Source organism: Oncorhynchus mykiss, chromosome 4, assembly GCF_057628025.1.
Source record: "Oncorhynchus mykiss isolate SJ-2025 chromosome 4, ASM5762802v1, whole genome shotgun sequence".
Classification (NCBI taxonomy): Eukaryota; Metazoa; Chordata; class Actinopteri; order Salmoniformes; family Salmonidae; genus Oncorhynchus; species Oncorhynchus mykiss.
This window is the reverse complement of record NC_143025.1, coordinates 72,739,034-72,754,072: the sequence shown is the minus strand read 5'-3', so window position 1 is coordinate 72,754,072 and position 15,039 is coordinate 72,739,034. Positions and strand designations below refer to the sequence as shown.

The window sequence follows — 15,039 nt, the reverse complement described above, 5'->3', positions numbered from 1 at the left end:
CCTACTGTATTTAATTAATTTATTTATTTTGCTCCTTTGCACCCCATTATTTGTATTTCTACTTTGCACATTCTTCCATTGCAAATCTACAATTCCAGTGTTTTACTTGCTATATTGTATTTACTTTGCCACCATGGCCTTTTTTGCCTTTACCTCCCTTCTCACCTCATTTGTTCACATCGTATATAGACTTGTTTATACTGTATTATTGACTGTATGTTTGTTTTACTCCATGTGTAACTCTGTGTTGTTGTATGTGTCAAACTGCTTTGCTTTATCTTGGCCAGGTCGCAATTGTAAATGAGAACTTGTTCTCACCTGGCCTACCTGGTTAAATAAAGGTGAAATAAAATAAAATAAATAGGCATAGTCTACTATTTCATAATCAACCATTGAATGAATCTATAGGTCTCAGAGTTCCATCTCAAAAGTTTTTTTGCAAATAGCCAAAATTAAAACACTATCGTAATAATAAGAGAGAAAACAAACTTCTGCAAGATAAACTAATCAAACAAAGTTTGTTTAAACCTAGTTTGTTTAAACCTGGTATGTTTCTGCTTTACTTCACCAAAATGTAGGCACAAAAATTGTGCAGTCGGAAAATCCCTCCTTGCAAACCAAACAGACAATAATATAGGCCTACACATAGGTTACTGTCAATACAAGTTAAACTTATACATTTTATATTTATAATATTTTCAAAGTATTTATTGATATCCTTGAATTGCACAATGGGCAATCGTGGCATAAGCTCCCGCAGCAGCACTTTCAGTAAGTGGAAACAAACATCTATAAATTATGAATTGTTGTCATTACTTGTCTCACAAACTACTTTATTTTGAATTGTTTCAAAATTGTGCGTTCATATAAATGTCAACAATCAAATAAAACAAATGATTATGTGGCTTATAAGTCTCTTTATAGCTTAACACTTGACTGTACATTGGCTTAGACTAAAAACAAATAGGCCTGTTATCCGGTCTGTCTTGTGCCTATTGAACTGTACCAATCCTAATTATGCAATCAGATAAAACTAATGATTACTTATAATATTCTTTATAACACTTAAACGAATTAACAATGGCTAATTCTAAAATGAATAGACCTATTAGGATATTGAACTGTAAAAATCCTAAATATATTCCTAGACGTTACAACATTTTAAAAAGTAGCCTAAACAAAACAAGTATGAAAATGACCTAAATTACTGGCAAAAAAAACAGTGTGAAAAAGTCTCAAGCTTTGGCACAATATTTGAGCCTATCCTATAGGATATGTCTTTCCAATAAGATGCATCTGTATTTTAATTATAGGCTACATTAAAAAATAAAATATAGTGCAATTTATTTAAATTTTTTACACCTTGTCTTAGGCCTACCTAAAGGTTTCTGTTAAGGAAAACCAGCATGTTCAGAGTAGCGAACTCTGCAGGATAATGGACTTGTAAATGTTGGAGGTTTGTTGTCCGTCCATCCTTTGCATTGATCATCTTTTTGCAAATTCTGCAAGTGACTTCAGTCAGGTCTGCTGGCTCACCTTTATCATTCGGCCTGAAACCGAAGACCTGTTTTACTTTCCCAAGTCAGCCATCATTTTAAAAATTATTTAGCGCAAGGCAGGCTATACTGTAGTTACTAAGGCGGTAGTTACTAAGGCAGGCTATACTGTAGTTACTAAGGCAGGCTATACTATAGTGAAATCCTTTTTACAGTCTGAAACTGACAAAGTAGCCTAATGGAAGAATGTAGCATAAGCACTTACCCAGATGATCAAGATGAAATAACAATAGAATACACTTCATACAGCTATAATATCCCTTTTTAAAAGGTAGGCTTATATAACTGATATCTGAGTATTTTTATGGACAACAGAAACATAGCCCTACAAATTTGAAAATCATTGCAGCCTAGACTAGATAAAAAAAGAACTAGGCCTAACACTGTTTAGGCCTAGCAATGTGTCCTTTATATCAACGTTGTTTGGACAGGACGCGGGGACGTCACCTAATACACTGATACATACACAGAAGCACAGACCCCAAAGTAATGTGTTTATGTATGATTACTAAATACACCAGCCAGCACATCAGTCTTTGCCTCATGCTGTGGTGTTTAATTGGGAGAGTCAGAGGGAGAGTGGGGGGGGGATTAGAAAGAGATTATTACCACTGTCACAGTGGTCCAGGATAGCTACTGAAGGTCTCCTGTTCTCTTTAGGACTCACCTAAAAGGACTCAATACACAGAGCCTAAATCAGTTCAATTCAAATATCCTGTCTATGTATGCAGATTCCTTGTATTTATCTGTGTTTAAATGGACACTACACATTAGTCTAAACTACATTGCATTGTCATACTTGAAATAACAGTGGTACCAGATATCATAGAGCCCTGGGTACATCACAACCACGGTGCTATTTTAGCCTCTGTGTCTGGTCTGGTCCGGTCAAGGTCACCTGCAGTTGTTTAGCCTGGTTTGTCCATTGGAATGAGTTTAATCAGGCATCTAATTAAGAAGTCATCACCACAGGTTGGCTTCAGGAAGGCTTCCCTCTGTTCCATTCCCAAGAGTAGCACATTGTTTAGTTGTTAATTGGGGAGGGGTGTGAAACGAAATGCTAAAGTGTTAAAGTTGAAATGGTGACATTTCAGCGGCAGTCAGAATCTGTTCTTTGCCTGGCAGTTCAATACGAGGCTTTTGTGCTACTCTTTTCCCAGAAATTAATTGCAAAATTCAATTTGGGATTATATTAGACAAAGAAAGCGGAAGAATATGATAGTTAGAGAGACAGATTTATTGCGTTCTTCTCCAGTTGATGGAGATTCATGTTAATTTACCTCTCTCTCTCCCTCTCTCCCCCTCCCTCAGTTTGTGAAGTTTGCCAACATTGAGGAGGACACTGCGTCTTATCATCGCAGCTATGACTTCTTTGTTTCGCGCTTCAGCGAGATGTGTCACTCCAGCTACGAGGACCCAGACATCCGCACCAAGTGAGTGGACGTTATATGGATGATCAATTGATGTTGCAGATTAGAGCTGTCCCTGACAAAAAATCTTAGTCGACCGAGAGTTGTCTTTTCTTTCGACCAATTGATTGGTAGAAATTTTAAAACGTATATTTTTCTTTATAGACACACCCTATGTGTTTTAATAAAATCAACAATATGTACTGAATTGTCTGATGCTTAACATTTTCTCATGTGAGTCCCAAATATCTCTAACGGTCGCCCCAGCCTGAGATTGTTTTATGCGCGTGAAGTCAGAATGCACTCACTTCAAAAATGGGATTGTTACGAAACAGGACTGGTAACCCACACTGCCCTCAAACCAAGACACACGCCACCTGCTAATTATCTATAGGCTATATTTCAACATGTTCATTTTAAATTATTTCATAACAAGTTGTATTAATTCACATAGAAGTAGCCCATTTCATTGTTGCGGCCAATTTATGTATGAGGCTTTACTGAACTGGACAAACTTCTCCCTTTGAGAGCCCAAGCACCTCACCAGTTGTTCCCCAGATCAAGTATGCAGACATTTGCGCAGTCTAGCACAAACTTTTTCCCCCTGGCACATGTTCTGGCTGGTGCTTGCATTGCCTTCACTGTTGTTGTCCTGTTGGAAGGTGAACCTTCACCCCAGTTTGTGGTCCTGTGCGCTCTGAAGCAGGCTTTCATCAAGGATCTCGCAGTACTTTGCTCCATTCATCTTTCCCTCGATCCTGACTAGTCTCCCAGTCCCTGCCTCTGAAAAACATCCCCACAGCATGATGCTACCACCACCATGCTTCACTGTAGGGATGGTGCCAGGTTTCCTCCAGACATGATGCTTGGCATTCAGGCCAAATAGTTCAATCTTGGTTTCATCAGACCAGAGAATCTTGTTTCTCATGGTCTGAGAGTCCTTTAGATGCCTTTTGGCAAACTCCAAGCAGGCTGTCATGCACCTTTTAATGAGGAGTGGCTAACATAAAGGCCTGATTGGTGGAGTGCTGCAGAGATGGTTGTCCTTCTGGAAGGTTCTCCCATCTCCACAGAGAAACTCTAGAGCTCTGTCAGTGACCATTGGGTTCTTGGTCACTTCCCTGACCAAGGCCCTTCTCCACATGATTGCTCAGTTTGGCCAGGTGGCCAGCTCTAGGAAGAGTCTTGGTGGTTCCAAACATTTTCCATTTAAGAATGATGGAGGCCACTGTGTTCTTGGGGACCTTCAATGCTGTAGACATATTTTGGTACCCTTCCCCAGATCTGTGCCTCGACACAATCCTGTCTCGGCGCTCTACGGACAATTCCATCGACCTCATGGCATGGTTTTTGCTCTGACATCCATTGTCAACTGTGGGACCTTTTATATAGAAAGGTGTGTGCCTTTCCAAATCATATCCAATCAATTGTCTCCAATCAAGTTGTAGAAACATCTCAAGGATGATCAATAGAAACAGGATGCACCTGACCTAAATTTTGAGTGTCATTGCAAATATTTACACTTATTTACATAACTATTCAGTCCATTTGCTAACATTTCTAAGAAACGGTTTTAACTTTGTCACTATGGGGTACTGTGTGTAGATTGAGGATTTTTTTTACATGTATTTTTAAAATCCATTTTAGAATAAGGCTGTAACGTAATAAAATGTGGAAATAGTCAAGGGGTCTGAATACTTTCCGACTGCACTTTATGATGTGTGGAAAATTATTTTTTGAAGGTTGTACTGATTATGAGGAGCTAATGCTGAACTATTTGCCGGGGCCATATTTGTTGACATTATACAATGCATTCTGGGTGTCACGTTAAATGTCTGTCAGACCAAAGATGTTACAACAAAATGAGGTGAGGGATGGTTCACTCATCTTTCGAGTAAACTTCCGGATGTGAATGATTGTAGTAGACACACCCTCTTCAACATTCATTCTGCAAACAGATTAAACTAATCTTGTTTTCTCTTCTTATAAATGGTTGACTCAAATTGTATTGTAAATAATAATTTCTATTGGCTAATTCATATTATGGTTTATTTCAGCCAAGAGTTAGCTAAATATGGCCGCTTGTGTTAGGTCAATCTTCCATCTGTTAGTGCTAGGACTAATGTAGCCTACATTTCCTGTTTGGATGATTGTGTTATGCTGTCGCCACTTCTGTGAATGTCCGAACATTGCATCCAAATATTAACTGGTCACATTTAGGACATAATGTTGTAATGTTTGGACAAACAAACTGTTTTCTGAGAGGAAAAAAAGTGTTGCCATCTCAAACACTGTTTTATCAATGGAAACTGGACACACTAAATAAGCGTTCTAATCACACAGGCAGGGACCACTGTAGCATGATCACACCTGTGGGTTAAAGGGTTAAAGCACACGGTTTGATTAAATAATTAAGACACGCATATGACTCGAGGGACCCGGAGATCAAGATAGCTTAACCAGAAGGAAAAAAACCTGTTCCTGACCCTCCTCCCGCTGCTGGCCTTCACAGATTCTGCTGTTACGCTCCTGACCCTTTTCTATTTGAACCGTTTCCGAGTGCCAATTTATCTTAGAATTTCTGCCGATCTGCGTGCCCATTATGATTTTCATGTGTACATTTTCGTGGGACAGTTTCATTTAATTTACAATAGTCTTTGTATCTCAAAGTCATTGTCATGTGGTTAATCTAAATTCTATCTGAGTCTAAATAAAAATCTAACTTCTATTGCCAACCATGTAAAAATAGCCTACATAAAGCAAACAAATAAAAACATTGCAGCCTGCAGGAAGAAAGTATCTTATAAATCACATTGGCTACGCATGGCCTGTCAGCAATTAACTTAAAAATTGTAACTATCAACTGTGTCCGGCCTGAAGCTCCTGCTAGCAAACTTGCAACATTGTATAAAATATTCTGGGCCCTCAGTTTCCCGCACCAGTGAGCTCAGGACAGATACAGCTGTAGGTTATTTGTGCAAGGGATAAGAAGTAATGAGGCATTTTTTGACGTTTCTACTGGATCAGAGCATTTCATGTTTCCCTTTTTATTGCTGCATGATTATTGAAAGAATGTCCCAAACAGGTGCTGTTAGATTACAATATACTTTTCCTGACCATATGGAACAATGTAAACAACACAAAATAAAATATATTACAGCAAAGATTAAAACAGTTGCATTCCTTTGTGAATGCAATTTCCGAAATGGAACGGTTTAGGCCTATTTATTTATGTTTATTGTTTCAAATCGTGAATGACTTGTATGCTGTGTGATGACATGAACAAATAAGTGATTGATTGATACAGAAGCCTACAGTTGAAGTCGGAAGTTTACATACACCTTAGCCAAATACATTTAAACTCAATTCCTGACATTTAATCCTTGTAAAAATTTGGGCAGTTAGGATCACAACTTTATTTTAAGAATGTGAAATGTCAGAACAATAGTAGAGAGAATGATTGATTTATTTCAGCTTTTACTTCTTTCATCACATTCCCAGTGGGTCAGAAGTTTACATGCACTCAATTAGTATTTGGTAGCATTGCCTTTAAATTGTTTAACTTGGGTCAAATGTTTCGGGTAGCCTTCCACAAGCTTCCCACAATAAGTTGGGTCAATTTTGGCCCATGCCCTCTGACAGAGCTGGTGTAACTGAGTCAGGTTTGTAGGCCTCCTCAGTTCTGCCCACAAATGTTCTATGGGATTGAGGTCAGGGCTTTGTGATGGCCAATCCAATACCTTGACTTTGTTGTCCTTAAGCCATTTTGCCACAATTTTGGAAGTATGTTTGGGGTCATTGTCCATTTTGGAAGACCCATTTGCGACCAAGCTTAAATTCCTGACATGATGCTGCCACCCCCGTGCTTCACGGTTGGGATGGTGTTCTTCGGCTTGCAAGCCTCCCCCTTTTTCCTCCAAACATAACAATGGTCATTATGGCCAAACAGTTATATTTTTGTTTCATCAGACCAGAGGACATTTCTCCAAAAAGCACAATCTTTGCCCCCATGTGTAGTTGCAAACCGTAGTCGGGCTTTTTTATGGCGGGTTTGGAGCAGTGGCTTCTTCCTTGCTGAGCGGCCTTTCAGGTTATGTCGATATGGGACTCGTTTTGCTGTGGATATAGATACTTTTGTACCCGTTTCCTCACGTGGTCCTTTGCTGGTCCTTTGCTGTTGTTCTGGGATTGATTTTCACTTTTCGCAGCAAAGTACGTTCATCTCTAGGAGACAGGCCGTGTCTCCTTCCTGAGTGGTATGACGGCTGCGTGGTCCCATGGTGTTTGGAAATTGCTCCCAAGGATGAACCAGACTTGTGGAGGTCTACAATTATTTTTCTGAGGTCTTGGCTGATTTTTTTTTATTTTCCCATGATGTCAAGCAAAGAGGCACTAAGTTTGAAGGTAGGCCTTGAAATACATCCATAGGTACACCTCCAATTGACTCAAAGGATGTCAATTAGCCTATCAGAAGCTTCTAAAGCCATGACCTCATTTTCTGGAATTTCTCAAGCTGTTTACGTACACTAAGTTAACTGTGCCTTTTAAACTTCTGACCCACTGGAATGGTGATACAGTGATTTATAAGTGAAATAATCTGTCTGTAAACAATTGTTGGAAAAATGGCTTGTGTCATGCACAAAGTAGATGTCCTAACCGACTTGCCAAAACTATAGTTTAACAAGAAATTTGTGGAGTGGTTGAAAAATGAGTTTTAATGACTCCAACCTAAATGTATTTAATCTTCCTACTTCAACTGTATATAAGTATTGAAATATATGCCGAAGTAAGGTACGTTATTAATACTCAACAGAATCACTCTTAGGTCTATAGCTCGGTGGTGGTTATACAAGGCTGCTGTACTAAATCAAATCAAATCAAATTTTATTTGTCACATACACATGGTTAGCAGATGTTAATGCGAGTGTAGCGAAATGCTTGTGCTTCTAGTTCCGACAATGCAGTAAAAACCAACGAGTAATGTAGCTAACAATTCCAAAACTACTACCTTAAACACACAAGTGTAAAGGGATAAAGAATATGTACATAAAGATATGTGAATGAGTGATGGTACAGAACGGCATAGGCAAGATGCAGTAGATGGTATCGAGTACAGTATATACAGTGCCTTGCGAAAGTATTCGGCCCCCTTGAACTTTGCGACCTTTTGCCACATTTCAGGCTTCAAACATAAAGATATAAAACTGTATTTTTTTGTGAAGAATCAACAACAAGTGGGACACAATCATGAAGTGTAACGACATTTATTGGATATTTCAAACTTTTTTAACAAATCAAAAACTGAAAAATTGGGCGTGCAAAATTATTCAGCCCCTTTACTTTCAGTGCAGCAAACTCTCTCCAGAAGTTGGGGCGGCAGGGTAGCCTAGTGGTTAGAGCGTTGGACTAGTAACCGGAAAGTTGCGAGTTCAAACCCCCGAGCTGACAAGGTACAAATCTGTCGTTCTGCCCCTGAACAGGCAGTTCCCACTGTTCCCAGGCCGTCATTGAAAATAAGAATTTGTTCTTAACTGACTTGCCTGGTTAAATAAAGGTAAAATAAATAAAATAAAAGTTCAGTGAGGATCTCTGAATGATCCAATGTTGACCTAAATGACTAATGATGATAAATACAATCCACCTGTGTGTAATCAAGTCTCCGTATAAATGCACCTGCACTGTGATAGTCTCAGAGGTCCGTTAAAAGCGCAGAGAGCATCATGAAGAACAAGGAACACACCAGGCAGGTCCGAGATACTGTTGTGAAGAAGTTTAAAGCCGGATTTGGATACAAAAATATTTCCCAAGCTTTAAACATCCCAAGGAGCACTGTGCAAGCGGACCACTGCAAATCTACCAAGACCTGGCCGTCCCTCTAAACTTTCAGCTCATACAAGGAGAAGACTGATCAGAGATGCAGCCAAGAGGCCCATGATCACTCACAGAGATCTACAGCTGAGGTGGGAGACTCTGTCCATAGGACAACGATCAGTCGTATATTGCACAAATCTGGCCTTTATGGAAGAGTGGCAAGAAGAAAGCCATTTCTTAAAGATATCCATAAAAAGTGTCGTTTAAAGTTTGCAACAAGCCACCTGGAAGACACACATGTGGAAGAAGGTGCTCTGGTCAGATGAAACCAAACCATTGAACTTTTTGGCAACAATGCAAAACGTTATGTTTGGCGTAAAAGCAACACAGCTGACCACACCATCCCCACTGTCAAACATGGTGGTGGCAGCATCATGGTTTGGGCCTGCTTTTCTTCAGCAGGGACAGGGAAGATGGTTAACATTGATGGGAAGATGGATGGAGCCAAATACAGGACCATTCTGGAAGAGAACCTGATGGAGTCTGCAAAAGACCTGAGACTGGGACGGAGATTTGTCTTCCAACAAGACAATGATCCAAAACATAAAGCAAAATCTACAATGGAATGGTTCAAATATAAACATATCCAGGTGTTAGAATGGCCAAGTCAATGTCCAGACCTGAATCCAATCGAGAATCTGTGGAAAGAACTGAAAACTGCTGTTCACAAATGCTCTCCATCCAACCTCACTGAGCTCGAGCTGTTTTGCAAGGAGGAATGGGAAAAAACTTCAGTCTCTCGATGTGCAAAACTGATAGACATACCCCAAGCGACTTACAGCTGTAATCCCAGCAAAAGGTGGCGCTAGAAAGTATTAATTTAAGGGGGCTGAATAATTTTGCACGCCCAATTTTTCAGTTTTTGATTTGTTAAAAAAGTTTGAAATATCCAATAAATGTTGTTCCACTTCATGATTGTGTCCCACTTGTTGTTGATTCTTCACAAAAAATACAGTTTTATATCTTTATGTTTGAAGCCTGAAATGTGGCAAAAGGTCGCAAAGTTCAAGGGGGCCGAATACTTTCGCAAGGCACTGTACATTTGAGATGAGTATGTAAACAAAGTGGCATAGTTTAAAGTGGCTAGTGATACATGTATTACATAAAGATGCAGTAGATGATATAGAGTACAGTATATACATATGAGATGAATAATGTAGGGTATGTAAACATTATATTAAGTAGCATTGTTTAAAGTGGCTAGTGATATATTTTACATCAATTCACATTATTAAAGTGGCTGGAGTTGAGTCAGTGTGTTGGCAGCAGCCTCTCAATGTTAGTGGTGGCTGTTTAACAGTCTGATGGCCTTGAGATAGAAGCTGTTTTTCAGTCTCTCTGTCCCAGCTTTGATGCACCTGTACTGACCTCGCCTTCTGGATGATAGCGGGGTGAACAGGCAGTGGCTCGGGTGGTTGTTGTCCTTGATGATCTTTATTGGCTACCTGTGACACCGGGTGGTGTAGGTGTCCTGGAGGGCAGGTAGTTTGCCCCCGGTGATGCGTTGTGCAGACCTCACTACCCTCTGGAGAGCCTTACGGTTGTGGGCGGAGCAGTTGCCGTACCAGGCAGTGATACAGCCCGACAGGATGCTCTCGATTGTGCATCTGTAGAAGTTTGTGAGTGCTTTTGGTGACAAGCCGAATTTCTTCAGCCTCCTGAGGTTGAAGAGGTGCTGCTGCGCCTTCTTCACGATGCTGTCTGTGTGGGTGGACCAATTCAGTTTGTCTGTGATGTGTACACCGAGGAACTTAAAACTTACTACCCTCTCCACTACTGTTCCATCGATGTGGATAGGGGGGTGTTCCCTCTGCTGTTTCCTGAAGTCCACAATCATCTCCTTAGTTTTGTTGATGTTGAGTGTGAGGTTATTTTCCTGACACCACACTCCGAGGGCCCTCACCTCCTCCCTGTAGGCCGTCTCGTCGTTGTTGGTAATCAAGCCTACTACTGTTGTGTCGTCCGCAAACTTGATGATTGAGTTGGAGGCGTGCGTGGCCACGCAGTCGTGGGTGAACAGGGAGTACAGGAGAGGGCTCAGAACGCACCCTTGTGGGGCCCCAGTGTTGAGGATCAGCGGGGTGTTGAGATGTTGTTACCTACCCTCACCACCTGGGGGCGGCCCGTCAGGAAGTCCAGTACCCAGTTGCACAGGGCGGGGTCGAGACCCAGGGTACAGGAACAGGGAACAGGAACAATGGTGGCCCTCTTGAAGCATGTGGGAACAGCAGACTAGGATAGGGATTGATTGAATATGTCCATAAACACACCAGCCAGCTGGTCTGCGCATGCTCTGAGGGCGCTGCTGGGGATGCCGTCTGGGCCTGCAGCCTTGCGAGGGTTAACACGTTTAAATGTTTTACTCACCTCGGCTGCAGTGAAGGAGAGTCCGCATGTTTTGGTTGCGGGCCGTGTCAGTGGCACTGTATTGTCCTCAAAGCGGGCAAAAAAGTAATTTAATCTGCCTGGGAGCAAGGCATCCTGGTCCGTGACTGGGCTGGTTTTCTTTTTGTAATCCGTGAGGGGCCAGAAGTATACAGAATGGTGTCGTCTGCGTAGAGGTGGTTATCACCACGCAGCCAAAATAGCAGCAAGCTGATGAGGAACCCCTGTGAATAAATCGCAGTTAAATAAATCACAGCTTAGAGCTCACGTAATCAGTAGGATATTAAACAAACACTCAAACAGGTTAGTTTCTGTAGATATACTGTACCAGTCAATAGTTTGGACACACCCACTCATTCCAGGATTTTTATTTATTTTTACTATTTTCTACATTGTAGCATAATAGTGAAGAAATCAAAAGTATGAAATAACAATCATGGAATCATGTAGCAACCAAAAATTGTTAAACAAATAAAATATATTATAGATTCTTCAAAGTAGCCACCCTTTGCCTTTTTGACAGCTTTGCACACTCAACCAGCTATTTTTCTTTGCACACTCAACCAGCTTCTTGAGGTAGTCACCTGGAATGCATTAACAGGTGTGCCTTGTTAAAAGTTAATTTGTGGAATTTCTTTCCTTCTTAATGCATTTGAGCCAATCAGTTGTGTTGTGACATGGTAGGGGTGGTATACAGACAATAGCCCTATTTGGTAAAAGACCAATACATATGGCAAGAACAGCTCAAATAAGCAAAGAGAAATGACAGTCCATCATTACTTTAAGACATGGAGGTCAGTCAATACGGAAAATGTCAAGAACGTTTCTTCAAGTGCAGCTACAAAAACCATCAAGCGCTATGTTGAAACTGGCTCTCATTAGGACCACAGGAAAGGAAGACCCAGAGTTACCTCTGCTGCAGAAGATAAATTCATTATAGTTACCAGCCTTAGAAATTGCAGCCCAAATAAATGCTTTACAGGGTTCAAGTAACAGACACATCTCAACATCAACTGTTCAGAGGAGACTGCATGAATCAGGCCTTCATGGTTGAATTGCTGCGAAGAAACCACTAGTAAAGGACAGAAATAAGGAGACACTTGCTTGGGCCAAGAAACACGAGCAATGGACATTAGACCGGTCGAAATCTGTCCTTTGGTCTGATGAGTCCAAATTTTAGATGTTAAGTTCCAACCGCTGTGTCTTTGTGAGACACAGAGTAGGTAAACAGATGATCTGTGCATGTGTGGTTCCCACCGTGAAGCATGGAGGAGGTGGTGTGGGTGTGCTGTCTGTGATTTATTTAGAATTCAAGGCACACTTAACCAGCATGGCTCCAAAGCATTCTGCAGCAATAGGACATCTCATCTGGTTTGCGCTTAGTGGGACTATCATTTGTTTTTCAACAGGACAATGATAAACACACCTTCAGGCTGTGTAAGGGCTATTTGACCAAGAAGAAGAGTGATGAAGTGCTGCATCAGATGACCTAGCTTCCACGAATACTTGATCTCAACCTATTTGAGATGGTTTGGGATGAGTTGGGCTGCAGAGTGAAGGAAAAGCAGCCAACAAGTGCTCAGAATATGTGGGAACTCCTTCAAGACTGTTGGAAAAGCATTCCAGGTGAAGCTAGTTGAGAGAATGCCAAACGTGTGCAATGCTGTCAAGGCAAAGGGTGACTACTATGAAGAATCTAACATCTAAAATATATATTTTTGGTTACTACATGATTCCTGTATGTGTTGTTTCATAGTTTTGATGTCTTCACTATTATTCTACTATGTAGAAAATAGTCAAAATAAAGAAAAACCCTTGAGTGAGTAGATGTGTCCAAACTTTTGACTGCTACTGTGTTATGCATGTGTGTGTACAGGACAAAAATAAAACGCAACATGTAAAGTGTTGAATCCATCTTTAATGAGCTGAAATAAAGATTGCATAAATTTTCCATATGCACAAAAAGCGTATTTCTCTCAAGTTTTGTTCACAAATTTGTTTACATCCCTGTTAGTGAGCATTTATCCTTTGCCAAGATAATCCATCCACCTGACCGGTGTGGCGTATAAAGAAGCTGAATAGCATTATCATTACACAGGTGCCCCTTGTGCTGGGGACAATAAAAGACGACTCTTAAATGTGCAGTTTTGTCACAACACAATGCCACAGATGCCTACATTTTGAGGGAACGCGCAATTGGCATGCTAACTACAGGAATGTCCACCAGAGCTGTTGCTAGAGAATTTTATTTTAATTTCTCTACCATAAGCCAAAAATTTGGTAGTACGTGCAACCGGCCTCACAACCGCAGACCACGTGTAACCACACCAGCCCAGGACCTCCACATCTGGCTTCTTCATCTGCGGGATGATCCGAGACCAACCACCCGGACAGCTGATGAAACTGAGGACTTTTTCTGTCTGTAATAAAGCCCTTTTGTGGGTAGAAACGAATTCTGATTGGCTGGGTCTGCTCCCCAGTGGGTGGACCTGGTTCTCAAGTGGGTGGGCCTGTACCCACCCACCCATTGCTTCTTAGACTGATGGACTGTGCCATCCCCACAGCCTCCACAATGGATCAGTCCGCTCAGACATGCACAAATCAGACAGGTTTCTTGTACACTGTGATGATTATTATTGTCATTTTTTGCTACTGCTCGACTAATGAGATCTCGGTCGACCAACAGCCTATCAACCAAACAATCGACCAGTCGACTAAATGGGGTCAGCCCTAGAGGAACTATTGTCATTCTAAAAACAGTTTGTTTACTTGCTAATTGAGGTGAAGAAAAAATTAGTTTGAGAAGCTCCACAACTGATTTTAGTGGTGGTGAGTTAAGAAAATCAGAAATACTATCAGACATCCCCACATGGGCACATTTATAGACTTACATTTGCGCACAGGCTAGGTTGCCTAGGCATACTTCTATATGTGTAATCAGGTGCTTGTCGTTACAGTATGAAAAAGTACAACAACAAAAAATGTGTGCACTCACTATTGTCAGTCGCTCTGGATAAGAACTTTCTCACAAGTGTAGCATAGGTTGTGAGCTCTGCAAACAATGTGTCCACTCCGACAATGAGAACGGTAAACTCCTCTTCTTCTTGGACCATGGCATCCCCGCGGCCTCCTCAATGGATTAGTCGACCTGAGAAGGGCGTGAATCAGCCATGAAAAACTGCTCGACTAAAGAAATCTCGGTTGACCAACAGCCTATCGACCGAACAATCGACCAGTCGACTAAATGGGATCAGCCCTATTGTAGATATTGATCTATGTACCTGTACTGTCTTATACTTGATTACTTTGTTACAAATCTTCCTGATGGGAGAGTGATTTTAAGATTAAATGATCCTCGATTAATATCAAGAGACTGACTAATTGGTTGGTTGATTCATTCATTTGTCCCCTTTCTCTTATAGGATCCGTATGGCTGGGATAAATGGTCTGCAGGGGGTTGTGAGGAAGACGGTGAATGATGACCTACAGTCTAACATCTGGGATCCCCAGCACATGGACAAGATCGTCCCCTCACTGCTCTTCAACCTGCAGAGTGGAGAGGGCACTGAGAGGTGAGGGGTCAATGTAAGGGGTTATCAAGAGGCTAGCGGTCAGGGGCAGGGTCATTAGTAACAGTTTCCTTGTAGTTAATTATATTAAAAAACTACGAAGAGGTTTTAGAGAAGTGACCGCCTGACAGAAAGACATATGTCTATGTTCAAATAGCCCATCCATGTTGTGAACGAGAGGTTTGAAAGTCCAGGCCTACAAGGACTGGAGGGTGGAGTTGCTGTGGATGGGTCATTGTAGCTGTGGGT

At 41.2% G+C, this 15,039-nt stretch overlaps 1 protein-coding gene across 4 annotated transcripts in view; it reads left to right on the top strand.

Moving 5' to 3' along the window:
* The window catches only part of LOC110521069 (protein EFR3 homolog B), a 61,571-nt gene that overhangs the window by 25,688 nt on the left and 20,844 nt on the right, over positions 1–15,039 (top strand). For all 4 annotated transcript variants that reach the window (XM_036975954.2, XM_036975952.2, XM_036975956.2 and 1 more), the window contains 2 exons: positions 2,868–2,989; positions 14,644–14,793. In XM_036975954.2, the coding sequence (XP_036831849.1) occupies positions 2,868–2,989; positions 14,644–14,793 (272 nt within the window). The remainder of the gene's footprint in view (positions 1–2,867; positions 2,990–14,643; positions 14,794–15,039) is intronic.